The 13,897-nt window shown below is 47.3% G+C and overlaps 3 protein-coding genes across 3 annotated transcripts in view; 2 read left to right on the top strand and 1 right to left on the bottom strand.

Moving 5' to 3' along the window:
- Nucleotides 1–97: 97 nt before the first annotated feature.
- Nucleotides 98–7,849, top strand: BDBG_09377 (1-phosphatidylinositol-3-phosphate 5-kinase; the record flags this gene model as incomplete). Its single annotated transcript, XM_002620235.2, has 4 exons — nucleotides 98–2,513; nucleotides 2,627–7,362; nucleotides 7,445–7,626; nucleotides 7,714–7,849. The coding sequence occupies 4 exons, from the start codon at nucleotides 98–100 to the stop codon at nucleotides 7,847–7,849; spliced, it is 7,470 nt and encodes a 2,489-aa protein (XP_002620281.2).
- Nucleotides 7,850–8,698: 849 nt separating this feature from the next.
- Nucleotides 8,699–12,700, bottom strand: BDBG_09376 (pyruvate kinase). The gene is made up of 8 exons (XM_002620234.2): nucleotides 11,442–12,700; nucleotides 11,190–11,234; nucleotides 11,080–11,126; nucleotides 10,915–10,995; nucleotides 10,695–10,816; nucleotides 9,784–10,617; nucleotides 9,597–9,678; nucleotides 8,699–9,492 (listed from the first exon to the last, which is right to left on the bottom strand). The coding sequence occupies exons 1-8, from the start codon at nucleotides 11,581–11,583 to the stop codon at nucleotides 9,241–9,243; spliced, it is 1,605 nt and encodes a 534-aa protein (XP_002620280.1). The 5' UTR covers nucleotides 11,584–12,700; the 3' UTR covers nucleotides 8,699–9,240.
- A 797-nt stretch (nucleotides 12,701–13,497) lies between these two features.
- BDBG_17993 (uncharacterized protein) overlaps nucleotides 13,498–13,897 on the top strand; it is a gene marked incomplete at both ends in the record, with an annotated part of 1,643 nt that continues 1,243 nt past the window's right edge. Inside the window, one exon of the mRNA XM_031725595.1 lies at nucleotides 13,498–13,713. Coding sequence (XP_031581365.1) covers nucleotides 13,498–13,713 — 216 coding nt within the window. The remainder of the gene's footprint in view (nucleotides 13,714–13,897) is intronic.

Here is a 13,897-nt window from a genome sequence, read left to right as displayed (position 1 = left end):
GGGCCATTGCAACTATCCACCATGTACGAGGAGGGGCTTTTGTTTGATCAGACCAGGACGTCTTTTGCTTTTTAGTTTGGATACAAGCGTGTTTAGTATGGACATGGCTTCTCAAAAATCACAGGGGAACTCCAGCCCCTCCGCGTCCTCCATATTTCTTCCACTTGGTCGACCATCGCGACGGGGCTCCCTTGCATCGATGAGCTCGCAGGCGGAACGGGAACATCGAAATGAAGCTTTAAACCAGATACACAATGCCGCTTGCCAATCAGACGAGCTCACAGTCTTCTATGAACTTACCAGCCCGCCTACTACCTCCTCAGCAACGGACAACAAGGGCATAGTGGGAGATTTGCAAGGCGGCCTTAGCGGTCTTTATAATCGGTTTCGAGCTTCCGTGGGCGGTGTTAAAGATATGGTTGGCGGCTCTTCAAGACAATCTGACATAACACCAGCAGAGACACCAGCAGTTAGGAGCCCTACCTCGTCTTCGTTTCCCTCAAACATATCGGGACAAGCAACTACAGGATCTGCCGAAGTGCAACCATCTCTTGCGAACTCATCCAAATCCCAGTCTCCGGTTCTAGGCACCTTCCCTCCAATACAAGAAGGGTCGACAACTCACTCTACAGGGAAGTCGTCACGATTGTCCTCCAAGCCTGCCAGTGTATCGTCAAAAGCATCAGGACCGATTGGTGGATCGTTGAAATCCCCGATTGCCCCTCTAACCATGGCCAGTTCAGGGGTGGCTGATCCAACAGTGACTGAAATAAACGTGAACGCCATGAAGGATATTCCGTTTCACAGTAGAAGCGGCTCTGGGAGCATCGCGTCCAGTATAATGCAGAATGTCGAATCTTCAAGTTCAGAGAGACGGGATAGTTCGATTCACACTACCGCTACCCAGTCGCAGTCGCAGCAGGAGTCAGCACCGAGTCGACAGTCATATTCACCTGTTTTAATAGCACGGCACAACAACAATGAATCTTTTCGAGAAAGTCGCTTGCCAGAAAGCGTTAACATTGAACGCGCAGCGTCTCCAAAGTTACGTTCTGCAACTGGGGATCGACATGGTCTAGCTGAACTCGATACATCTTTCTCAAGATCTGCTTGGAGAGCATCGATCGATGGAACGCACGATATGCAACCCTCTCGTAGGGACAGCCAACCTGGAAACTCTAATAAGTCGATCTCGAACGATCACTCCCCAGCTCCAACTAACGTCACGAACAGCGTTTCAAAACTCTCGACCACAGATAGTTCCACCCACGAAGGCAGAACACCTACGACACTAGCAACGTCGCTCACCATGACCGACAAAGAACCATCATCCGCGCACTCATCTAAGGCCTCATTCAAGGATCGCCAGGCGAAGGCCACCTCCAAAATCAGTCAATCGCGCCTACTTGGTTTTGGACCCTCAAGGATGTCGTCCTCAGAGTCAAATGGCCATCAGTCCACATCGACCCCTGTGCATATTTCGTTCCGCGCTGATCATGACGGCCTTGATGCCCGAGCAAGAAAATTCCCTCCTCCCCAAACTCGGCAGGAGGCACCGCCTTTCCGGAGCAAGCTTCTCAGCAAGGAATTCTGGATGCGTGATGAAAATGCTAAGGATTGCTTCCATTGTGGTGAACCTTTTTCCACATTCAGAAGGAAACACCACTGCCGCACTTGCGGCCAGATTTTCGATGCGAAATGTACCTCTCTAATACCAGGCGCTGATTTCGGAAATTCCGGCTCGATACGGGTTTGCAGACCTTGTGAGAGTAAAATTATCGCTTACCAGGATGATTCATCAGATCTATCTGGAGATGACATGAGCCCTATTGTTATAAATCCCCGGAGCCCCCATGCTATTTCCAATGGGAATATATCCCGCCTGAGCGTGGCCGACGACGATGCTTCGTCTGTCGTGTCTCAATCGGTTGATCATGTGCTAAAGACTCCCACCATGGCCATACCTGCAACTCGACGTACCGGTGACGGGAATAATCGACGTTCCGCCATCCTTGAATTTGATTCCGATCGCCAACTTGCGAGGCCGTCTTCGTCGCGATCGCTGAAATCGTCGATGAATGGAAGGCCACATTCCATTAGCCATAAACGTCATCATTCTCGGCATCAATATATTCGCAGCTTCAAATCCTACCACGAGGATAGAGCCCCATTCCAGCGTCGCGCTGCAGATGATATGAGCCGCGAATCCAGGCTTCCAGCCTTCCACCGGGATAACATTATTGATCCAGATCTTGCCCAGTACCTGTCAGATGATGCTTCAAGTGGTGATGAACAATCGAACTTATTCGCGGTTGTCTCAGATGGCGGTCTCTCTAAAAGTGGTGGCGAAAGTGAGAAAGCGTCTTTCGGTGGCCTTCTTGCAGCCGTCAGAAAGAGTCGTTCTCGTTTGGGTGAGCGGTCCGGAATATCAGCATTGTACCCGTCCCGCGATGGCGACGATACGAGCGTCAGTAGCTCGAGAGCAGTGAATCTGCCGCGTTCTGGGCGCCGGCGTAATTTGAGTGTTGCGAGCAGCATCCACCAGGCCCTATCCCCGCGCACTTCGAAAGATAACCAGCCCATGTACTTCCACCATGATCAACCCGCACCAACCCTATCTATGCAGGGATCGCCGGCCTCCGCCGGATTCAAGATGACCAGAAGCTCCTCAATGAGAGGGCTGGCGCACCTGCAGTTGAACTCAATCGAGCCAGTATGGACCACGTTCGCAAACTCCTTCGGCAACTTCTGAAAGATGATCATATTCCTCATTCCAATTCTTGGGAAACTGCTCTATTACCGATCCTTCTCAAAGCCACGGATGATGTAGAGCCTAACGTTCAACAAGGTGATGCGATGGATATACGTCACTACGTGAAGCTGAAAAAGATACCTGGGGGCCGACCTGGGGATACATCCTACGTGTCTGGCCTGGTTTTTACGAAAAACCTAGCTCTGAAAAGTATGCCGCGCAGTATTTCCAGACCAAATATCCTTATCATTACATTTCCACTGGAATATGCACGCCAGCAGCAGCATTTCATGAGTCTAGAGCCTGTCATTCGTCAAGAACGTGAATTCCTCGAGAATTTGGTCAATAGAATATCGTCCCTCAAACCTAATCTTCTTCTTGTCGAAAAGAATGTTTCTGGGTTAGCGCTTCAGTTATTGGAAAAAGCAAATATCGCCACTGCTTACAATGTTAAGCCTTCGGTAATTGAGGCAGTATCTAGGTGTACCCAAACTAGGATTATTACATCTATGGATAGGCTAGCCACCAATCCATCGTACCCCGGCAAATGCGGTAGCTTCGATGTCAAAACGTATGTCCATAAAAACCGCAAGAAGACTTACATGTATATATCTGGCTGCCCGAAGGAATTGGGATGCACAATTGTCCTACGTGGTGCTGAAAATGACCTCCTCATGAAGATTAAACGGATTACGGAATTCATGGTCTATGTTGTATACAATTTGAAGTTGGAGACCTGTCTTATGAGGGACGAGTTTGCGAAAATACCTTCCTCGCCTCCGGATACAACATCAACGGCCAAAACAAGTGCCGCCTCTAGCATGACAGATGGGACCGGACAACGCAGCGATTCGAGAACTACAACACACAATTACAACACTCCAACCAGCTCCCAGTCAGCCATCACTGACGGAGCAAAACCGGCGGAAGAACCTGTAGCATCCCAAGGCTCGATTTCTGTCAGTGACACCACTACGGACGCTTCTAGTGGAAAGAATAACTCCAATTCTACTACTGAGCCTGCCTTCTATGAAGATATGGTCGAGAAGCATCAAACAAAAATCCTCTCCGCATCCCCATTCGTAAAATTCATGCCTCCATACCTTCTCATGCGGGCGAGAGAACTTGAGAGACAGCTTGCATATCTCAAACGGCTCCGTGATCAGGACTTCTCAACCGAGCAGTTAAATGACGACAAAGCAAAATCTCAAAAATTTGTTCTCATCACTCCCGAGATGATCCATGAATCCCTCTCTGGTGCTCCAGCCAAAGTAAAGGAAGTGCTCCATGCCGTTCACGATGCAGAATATGACAGAGCGCTCCATAACTACCAAACACAAAAGAGGCAGTGGGAAACCTATATCTCCGGAAACGACAACTTGTTTGATCCCTACGCCCATCAAAATATTGTCGTGCTTCACAGCCTTGTTTGTACCACAACTTCTGTTCCGTGTGCCGGTCCGGACATATTTGCGCTTGGATTCTACAATGAGCACGAATCAGACAGGATATTCGAAGCGGATTTCACACTAGGTCAGTACGTCGAGGAACTTTGCCTGAGCGCCAACGATGTCTGTGACGTAAATGGCTGTGACGAACGGATGTTTAGCCATCACCGACAGTATGTACATGGTGAAGCCCAGGTTACTGTCATTGTACAGCCACATCCATCCAAACTCCGCGGATTGCAGGACGTGATTTTAATGTGGAGTTGTTGCAAGATCTGTGGCAACGAAACACCAGCTATTCCTATGTCGGAAAGCACTTGGAGATATTCTTTTGGAAAATATCTTGAATTATCATTTTGGTGTGGTAATTTACATGCACGCGCCGGTGTCTGTCCGCATGACTTGCATCGCGATCACCTTCGATATTTTGGTTTCAAAGATGTGGCTATTCGTATTCATTATGACCCTATCAACCTGCTTGAAATAATTGTCCCGCGACCCCGCGTTACGTGGAAGGTTGATAAAGATCTCAGACTCCGAAACGAGATTTACATGCAAGCTGAAAAGCGCTTGAATCGATTCATGTTATCCGTCAAGGCCAGGTTGAAAAGTATTAACGTTAACAGTGTCATACCAGAAATGGCTGAGAATTGCAGGCAAGAAATTGAAGCCCTCACAAAACGGGCGAATGACGAGCATCTAGCCCTCATTAAACAGCATCAAGAACTATACATGAATTCACGATACTGGGAAATTGTCCCACTGAATAGGGTGATTCATGGAACGCAAGAGAAGGCGGTGGAGTGGGATGCGACGTTCGCAGAATTTGAGCGGAACTTCTTCCCCTCCGAAAAAGATATTCGGCGATTGGCAACATTACAACTCAAAAGGATATTCCTCGATAAAGACGTTTCTGTCACTTCCTTCGCTTCTACTGACGAAACGGCAGCAACGACCCCTATTGAGGCAGAGGAGGCAGATGGCACAACTACTTCACCATTGGCGGAAAGCCCAAAATTAGCGAGAAGGATGACACTATCTCCTCAAGAGGCTAAGAGTGTTCTCGCTTCGGTAGTGGAAGAGCATTCAAGTAAGCGAAATAGAGATGTTGAAAGTCCGGAGCGGCTTCATTCTCCCACTCTTGCAAACATCGAGAAACAGGGACCTATGAAGCTCCCAGAGACAGCGATTCCCACAGAGGAAGATGTTCGACTGTTACACCTGCCTACCTCTCCCCATGGCGAGGAGGAAAATTCTAGTTGTCAGATTGAGCCCATCTCCCCACCTTTAGCTGAAAATAATACTGGAGGTCAACCTGCGGTTGATGAAAATGTCCGTTCGGCTTCGGAGCTGCTACCAATTGATTCAAATGAAACCCAGACCGAAACCCAGGCCAAAGCCCAAGGGGAGAGGTGCAGCGAAGATAGCGCTGAACATCCTGCCATACGCGCACCTCAAACACCTAGACCCTCTGGTATACCAAGGCCAGCGGATAGATCGACTCGAAAAGGCCCAAGCGGAAAATCTCCGCCCTTACTTAGAGCACAGTCGCAATCAGGTTATATTCATAATGAGAATAGCAATGCGTCTGGAGTGCAACTCCTGCAAAGGTCATCAACCGGCGGTTCAAGTCCTAAAAAGACCGAGAAGCAGGTAGAACAAAACAATGGCTCAAAAACGAAAGGGACTGAAAAGAGGCTTTCGGAGCGCTTAGGCTTGCCCTCTTTAAAATCTAATAAGCTCACTTCTAGTCATCACTCCCTGATACCGCGCTCAGTACAAACCAGGAGCTCGCGCGTTTCTAATCTCGCAAAACATTTTGAACAACTCAGCCGGGAATTTGAAAAAGAACGTCTGAGGGAACGGCAACAGCGAGCATTGCAAAGAAAGCATTCTCGCGCGTATCCCATGGCATCCTCAAATCCGATCGTAGAAGTTTACAAGAACGTGAGAGATGCAGTTGAGGAACGGGATCCATCAGACGAGGACTTCTTGTCAAGCCAGCCATCTGCTGCTACTTCAAAGGAATCAACCACGTTGATCAGCGACATGGCGAAACCTGCTCAGCCTGCAGAAAGTTTAGAAGAGGCCAAGGACCAACCAGAGGAGGTATCCAGAAAATCAGAAGAAAGTGTGCAAGAAGCTGGGCAAGCTCTATCAGAGGCAGAGGGCGAAGGGGCAGGAGAAGAGGAGCACAGTGATGGCGAACAAAGCCTGCTGGACGAACTACAGATTGTTGACTCCGCTGAAGAAGCAAATAAGCTGTCACCTGATGAACTTGATTTAAAGGAGTTGCCGAAATATGAACGAACCTCGCTGCTTAAAGTGTTAACGAACTTCTGGGCCGAACGCTCCGCCAGCGGTTGGGCCCCGCTCGAATACCCTCTCAGCGATTCCGACCACGTTTTCGCAGATTGTGACATCATTGTTCGAGAAGATGAACCAAGCTCCCTGATAGCCTTTGCTCTGGACTCTGAGGACTACAAGAATAAGCTTTGGAGCATCCAAGAGCATGACGAAATAATTGAAGTCAAGGCCACCGATGGACGTCGTGAGCCAGAAGTCGAGCAGTCACTGTTGCGCGAGACGGGAACACATCTCAAATACCAGTTCCAAGAAAGCCAGACAAAGATGCTTTGCAAAGTTTTCTATGCCGAGCAATTCGATGCACTTCGAAGAAAATGCGGTGTCTCAGACCGGATTGTGGGGTCACTCTCCCGTTGCATGAAATGGGATTCCAGAGGCGGAAAAACCAAGTCACTCTTCCTCAAAACCCTAGACGATCGGTTCATCCTCAAATCGCTCTCAACTATCGAGACCCAGGCCTTCCTAAAATTCGCACCGGCATACTTCCAAATCATGTCTGAGGCTCTATTTCACGAACTGCCCTCGGCCATCGCGAAGATGTTCGGCTTCTACCAAGTAATCATCAAAAACCCTGCGACTGGTGTCGAATTTAACTGGTTCCTTCTTCTCATGGAGAACCTGTTCTACGACCGGAGCCCAACAAGGATCTTCGACCTAAAGGGTTCAATGCGAAATCGCAAAGTGCAAAGCACAGGAGAGCGCAACGAAGTCCTCCTTGACGAAAACATGGTGGAGTTCATCTACGAGAGCCCCTTGTTCACTCGAGAACACTCCAAGAAACTACTAAGTCAGAGCGTATGGAATGACACGTTATTCCTCGCCCGACAGAACCGTTATGGACTACTCACTTATGATCGCGATTGACGAAAACCGCCAGGAACTCGTCGTCGGAATCATCGATTGCATCCGTACATATACTTGGGATAAGAAATTAGAGTCGTGGATTAAGGATCGCGGATTTGCTGGCGGGGGGAAGAATCGGCCAACCGTCACTAGTCCGAAAGAATACAAGAGTCGCTTCCGGGAAGCGATGGCTAGATATGTACTGCATGCCCCGAAGTAAGTATACTATCCCAGCACAATCAACCCGCGGGTGTAGACTTTATAATAGGACAGGCATAACTAACAAAGAAAACCATAAATTAGTTCTTGGCACCAATTCCACACGTACATTGATAGACGCAACCTAAGACTCAAGGATCGTGGACGGGAACGCGATCGGGAGCGAGAGACTTTCGAAGTCAGCAGGGATGAGAATGTCGAGTTAGGAGACGATTACTAGCTTGCACACTTCAATGCTCTCCTGATAAGTTTCTTCGAACCACGTACACCGTCACCTGGAGCAGCTTTCCTTTCTTTCATTGTTTTAGCGGCACAGTCATTATCATAGCGAGTTCCATCTATCATCTTACGCCCTGACCTACGAATTTGACGAATACGACGCACGAAAGGAAAGAAGAAAAAAAAGAGGTTATGTCGCTAAAAAATGAATGAATCCATGAGCTCAGCTAGCTATGTATATATAAAAAATAAAAAAATAAAATCTGAACTAATTCCAAACACCACACTTTTATCCTACCCACAAGAACAGCACAAAAAGGGGAGAAGATGGGATGGGTAAAAAAGGAAATGAAACCGGAACTACCTATAGGGTGCAAACGTCAATATCCCGTCCCACCCAACCCCAACCAATCCAGCCTTGCATGGAGCATGGGAAATACAATGCATCCTATTTCCCTCTCTATTTCCTAAAATAATTTCGGCCTCTTTACCTCACGTTTTGTTGTCTTTGGCAAACTTTCCAGTATCCAGTTCCCCATTGTGTAAATAACCCCCTTCTCCCCACTTTCTTCTTGTCTTAAGCCACACGACCATGCCATTGCCATGTCCCTTGTACACTGCTACGCAAAGAAGCATTCGGAAGTAAAACTGTGTTTTCCTTTTTTTTTTTTTTTTTTTTCATGCCATGTGCAAGTTTTACAGGCTCTCGTCAAAAAAAAAAAAAAAAAAAAAAAAAAAAAAAAAAAAAAAAAAAAAAAAAAAAAAAAAAAAAAAAAAAAAAACCCAAACCCAAAGCCAAACCCCAAAACCCAAACCCCAAACCCCCCCCTCTGGAGGAAAAAAAAAAGGGGGGGGGGGAGGAGTGCAAGATATTGGTAACTATTTTTGTATTCTTTTACCTGGCTTAATTTTTTGTATTCCAACTAGTATAAACATAACTTATTGAATAGGAATCAAGCATTGAGAGAAGGCGAAATAAAAACGATCTTCCCATATATTATCAGATAGCTGGAACACTTCTTTCATTGGGGAAGCTAGGCTTCACAAGTACTTCTCTTTCTCTTCTTTTTTTTTTTTTTAATAACCCTTAAAAAACAATAAAGACCGCAAAAGAAAAAGCGGGAACCATTAATTATCATCCCAGACTGACCAGAAACCAAATTTTTCATTAAGTACTATGTATTTTTTTTTTTTTTTTTTTTTTTTTTTTTTTTTTTTTTTGGGAGGAAGCAGCAAAGCAAGAAAGTGAAAAGAATTAACTAGAAAAACATGAAAGAAAATAAAACAAACCAAATCTAACATCACCCATCGATTGGATTATTTATCATCATGAAAGAAAAAAGACCCTGCAAAAGGGGGGGGGGCCCATCACCATCACACCATCAAACCACCTCACGCCTCCGCCAGCCCTAAATTCCTCGGATCCGCCGGCACGACACGGATGGTATTCGTATGGCCCATGCCACCGCGCCAGCCCTGCACGCACACAACCGAGTCGCCGAGCGACAGCACCTGGTGCTGGATGGCCTTTGCGATGCCGAACTTGAGGCGGTTGTCGACGTCCTCCTGCCAGTTCTTCTGGTTGAAGTCGGGTTTCTTTTCGGGAAAGATGAAGGGGTAGACGCCGCGATAGAGGTGGGAGTACTGAGAGTTTTTTTTTCGGGGTTTAGTATTTTTATTTTTTTTTTTTTTTGGGGGGGGGGGGGGGGGGGGGGGAAGGAAGGGGGAGGCGAAAGGATAAAACTTACGCGAGCGGCCATTCCGTTGCGGGTTACCATTATGATGGGGCAGATGGGGCGATATTTAGAGAGCAGGCGGGCGGAGTGGCCGCTGGGAAGGATATTGTCAGTATTTCAAATATGAAATGAAAATTTGTTGGTTTGAGGGGCGGGCCCCCGGGCGGGAGGGGTATGTGAAATGTGAAGCTCCCCTTACCTAGTCGTAAGAACCAAAATAGCCCCCGCATTCAGTTCCAAGCTAGCGGAGACGGCTGCCATGGCAATGGACTCGACGGTATCCATCGGTCGCGGCGCCAGGTTCCGCAACTCATCAAAGACATTGACATACGGAATGGCAACCTCCGCAATCAGACACGTCTCATGCATCATTGAAACCGCCTCCTTGGGATAATCGCCCTTAGCCGTCTCGCCAGACAACATGACACAGTCCGCGCCATCCAGGACCGCATTGGCGACATCCGAGACCTCCGCGCGCGTCGGGCGCGGGTTATATGTCATCGACTCGAGCATCTGCGTTGCGCAAATGACCGGCTTGCCCTTGATATTGCACTTGGCAATCATCATCTTCTGCGCAATGAAGACTTTGGAGGCGGGGATCTCGATGCCCAGATCACCGCGCGCGACCATGACGCCGTCGGTCTCGTCGAGGATCTCGTCGAAGTTGTTGACGCCCTGCTCGTTCTCGATCTTGGCGATGATCTGGATTTCGCGGCCTTCCTCGCCAAGGACGGCGCGGATGTCACGGATGTCGGAGGCGCGGCGGATGAAGGAGGCGAAGATCATGTCGACTTTGTTCTTCACACCGAAGCGGAGATCCTCCTTGTCCTTCTCGGAGAGGGCAGGGAGATCAATGTCGGTGCCGGGCAGGTTAACACCCTTTTTGGAGGAGATGACGCCGTTGTTCAGACATTTGGCGCGCAGGGAGCTGTCGTCTATGATCTCGAGGACTTGGAAGGATAGGATACCGTCGTCCACGTATATGAGCTTACCCTTCGAGATCACCTTGGTGATGTTTTTATAGTCGACGTATCTGATTATAGCGATTAGATATTTTCACTGAGAGGGGGTTCTAATCGCAGTAGCACGAGGAACAGGGAAAGGACCAACAGGTGATTGATGTCACTCTTCTCCGCATAATCGTCATGCGACGTAATAATCAACTCCGTCCCTTCAGTTATTTTGATATCTTTGCCATCGAGTGTTTTCCCGGTTCGGATCTCAGGTCCTTTCTATTATTAAGTTAAGAAGTGAAAGTAAAAGCTATCAACTCCCAAATTCGCACGAGCCGTTATGAATGTAGTTCATAGAAATAGGGATATAAGCTTACGGTATCCAAGGCGATAGCAAGAGGGCGGCCTTCCTGAACTTGTTCTGCCCTTCTAGCATTATCGATGACGGATTGATGATACTAGATAGAAGGCAAGCCAGTTAGTTACTGGAACAAATATCCAAGAACAGGTATATTATAATTATAATAAATATATTCCCTTACGTCGTAATCGCCATGGGAAAAGTTCATGCGAACAACATTAAGACCGGCTAGAATATATAAGTCAGTCGTCCTGTATTAAATACATCGAAACGCAGCGGGGTAAATCGAACCTTGGCGAAGGATATTGATCTTCTCGACGGAATTCGTTCGAGGACCTAATCCACAGGAAGGAACGCAAGGCTAGCGTGTTAGCTTGGGTCTATGATTTAATTTAAAGGGTATAAAATCAAAAATGAAATAGTAGAACGAGCTTCTGCAGCTCCATCCACCAGTGCGGGGTGTTGAGGAGAGAAACCAAAGAAGGAGTAGAGTAGAAGAAACTATGTTGATATGAGGAGGTTTGGGGTTCAGGTCAAACGCACCAATGGTACCGATGATGGAAGTACGGCGGAAGTTTGCGTAGTTGGCAATATTCTCTCCCCTCAACGGCGTGTAGTCACACTGCAGCTTGGACATCCATTCCAGCTTGCTTCTACTCGTGAGGTGATCGAGAGAGTTCGCCATTTTGGTGGTGGGTTGTTGCTGTTGACCTTGTAGCGAGGCCACGGTTGCAGAGGTGATAAAAGAACTGGTGGCGGAAAAAAGAAGATGGAGAAGAAGTAGAGCAGAGGGAGGAAAAGAAAAGAGGTGTGAGGTAACTTATCCCTCAGCCAGCAAGCTTCTGGGTTATTCTTACGTTCCCAATCCAATAATAATATTAAATAATATTAATATTAAATGGCACGTTGGTTGAATCTTGGAGGCGGCCGGAGATGTGTTGGCGTAGTTACACAATTCCCAACCAGCCAGGAAACAAAGAACAACGGCAAGCCTCGTGTGCTAGGGATGGGATGGGAGAGAGCTCACTGGGAACAATGCTGAGGTCCCGGGTTAGGGGTCTGTCTCTGTATTGTATTGTTTTCTTTTCTTTTCTTTTTCTTTTCTTTTTTTCTTCTTTTCTTTTCCTTTCTATCTCGTTCTTGGTTAGCTTGTGATAGTTCGTTTTTTGCTCGAACAAGGGCGGACAAGGGGGGTTGGTTGGTTGGTTGGTTGTTTGCAGAATAACGAATAACGCAAACTACTAATATAGGTGGATGGAAGGAAGAGAGATAGTTGATATCTCTTGTTACAAGAACTAGTTAGTAGTCATCAGCTTCTTCTTCTTCTATGTAGTTAGTTACAGGAGTAAAAAAGAGGGAAACAGAATTGGAAGAGAAGAAGATATCAGCTACAGGAAGAAACAAATCTCCCTTTTTATAAACATTGCTTTACGTCATACATATTTATTTTAACTAACTTAGTTAACTTATTTATTACTATTATTACTGATTTATTACTCCGTATTATTATTATTTTATTGTTCCAACGTATAGTATACATACACAGAGCTCAGAGTGAGTGAGCTCTTTATCAGCCAACAAAACCCACTTTCCAAGTTGCTCCGCAATCGCCGCTGCAGTCGCATTCTTCTGTTGCAACTCAACCATTCTTTCTATTTGGATGCCGTTGAACACCCCAAAATCTATCAGAAACACCCCCCTTCGTCCCAGATACCCAGATACCCCTCCCAGACACCTCAAGAATGAGTATATATATTTATATCTCTATTTCACAAATCGTTGAACACACAATTGCCTTTTGCGCGTGATCTTTGCGTAAGAGCCCTAGATCCAGACCCGGCCAAAGGAGCCCCACCACGTGCAGCGGGGAATCTGGCTGCTGATTGGCTGGATCAACTGTGGCGCTAATCTCCTGGATTTATGTTTTTCCGTAGACATCCAATCTAAACACTAGTCCTAGTCTGGACTAGCAGTAAATCGTCTCTTATATATATATGGAATGGATGGATCCGATCCGTCCAGGTCCGTCACATGACTTCCCACATGCCTCATTGGCTTTCCCAGGCAACCGAATTGCCCGAACCAACCTGCTAGCAAACATCGCAACATCAGTGGTAGGGTATATATCTTCGACAATATCAAATATCAAATCCACCTCTCCGAAGCTTCTTCCTCTTCTTCTTCACGATATCCTTGTCTGTTGTCTTCTATCAGCCGAGCAAGAAAAGCGTGGCTGTACATAACACCCCTCGATAACATACACCAAATCTATCAACCATGGTGGTTCGTCTCTGCCCTCTGCACACTCCCTCTCTGGATCCTACATGTTGAATGAATCCCATCCCTCCGTAGCATTCTTACTGACACTCTCCCTTCAGTTCGGACGCATAACCCACTACGCCTTTGATGCCGTTCTCCGTACGTATTCCCCCCCCCCCCCCCCCCGTCATTGCATTGCATCAAGCACAGACACTACACATTCTTTACCTGGCTCGATTCTGTCAAGTCAACACGAAGCCTTCCAGGCCATGCAGGGTCAGGGTTCACTCCGTCACCAAGTTATTGTTGCCCCAGGGTTGACATTAACAGAGTACGAACCATGCCTCAGGAGCTTGCTGAGGGATGTGGTAAAAGAGTGGCAAAAGATTGTCGGCGTGGGATCAGACGGCTTACCATTTGTGTGCCATGCCTATTGCAGTTCTCGGGCGCCGAAGTCCAGCAGCAGGGACAGGACGAAGAGCTGTGGGCTCGGGGGGTGGAGCTCATGAACAACTTTATTAGTGACACCGGATGTTTCAAACACTGGGATGGCAGGGTCAGCGATGCGGAATTATGAATTGTCAAAGAGACAACTGGGCTGACGGGATAACCGCGGGTTTTTGAGCCGTGAGGCTAGGAATGAGGAGGGAGCGCAAGGCGTGGCTCAAAACCCTACCATTTTGTGGAGTACGAAGATGACTGAATGGAAAGGACTATTTCAGTATTTATATTGACCGAGG

The sequence above is a fragment of the Blastomyces gilchristii genome (assembly GCF_000003855.2).
Source record: "Blastomyces gilchristii SLH14081 genomic scaffold supercont1.40, whole genome shotgun sequence".
NCBI classification, from domain to species: domain Eukaryota; kingdom Fungi; phylum Ascomycota; class Eurotiomycetes; order Onygenales; family Ajellomycetaceae; genus Blastomyces; species Blastomyces gilchristii.
Note: the sequence above shows the minus strand (reverse complement) of the source record. Positions and strands in the feature narration are given on the sequence as shown.

Excerpts from the sequence above, each read along its gene's own strand:
- BDBG_09376 (XM_002620234.2), bottom strand. The coding sequence starts at position 11,583 with ATGGCGAACTCTCTCGATCACCTCACGAGTAGAAGCAAGCTGGAATGG. Across the intron at positions 11,235-11,441 it reads TTCCATCATCGGTACCATTG|GTCCTCGAACGAATTCCGTC; the intron begins GTGCGTTTGACC and ends CCTGTGGATTAG. Across the intron at positions 9,679-9,783 it reads ATTTTGGTTCTTACGACTAG|CGGCCACTCCGCCCGCCTGC; the intron begins GTAAGGGGAGCT and ends TATCCTTCCCAG.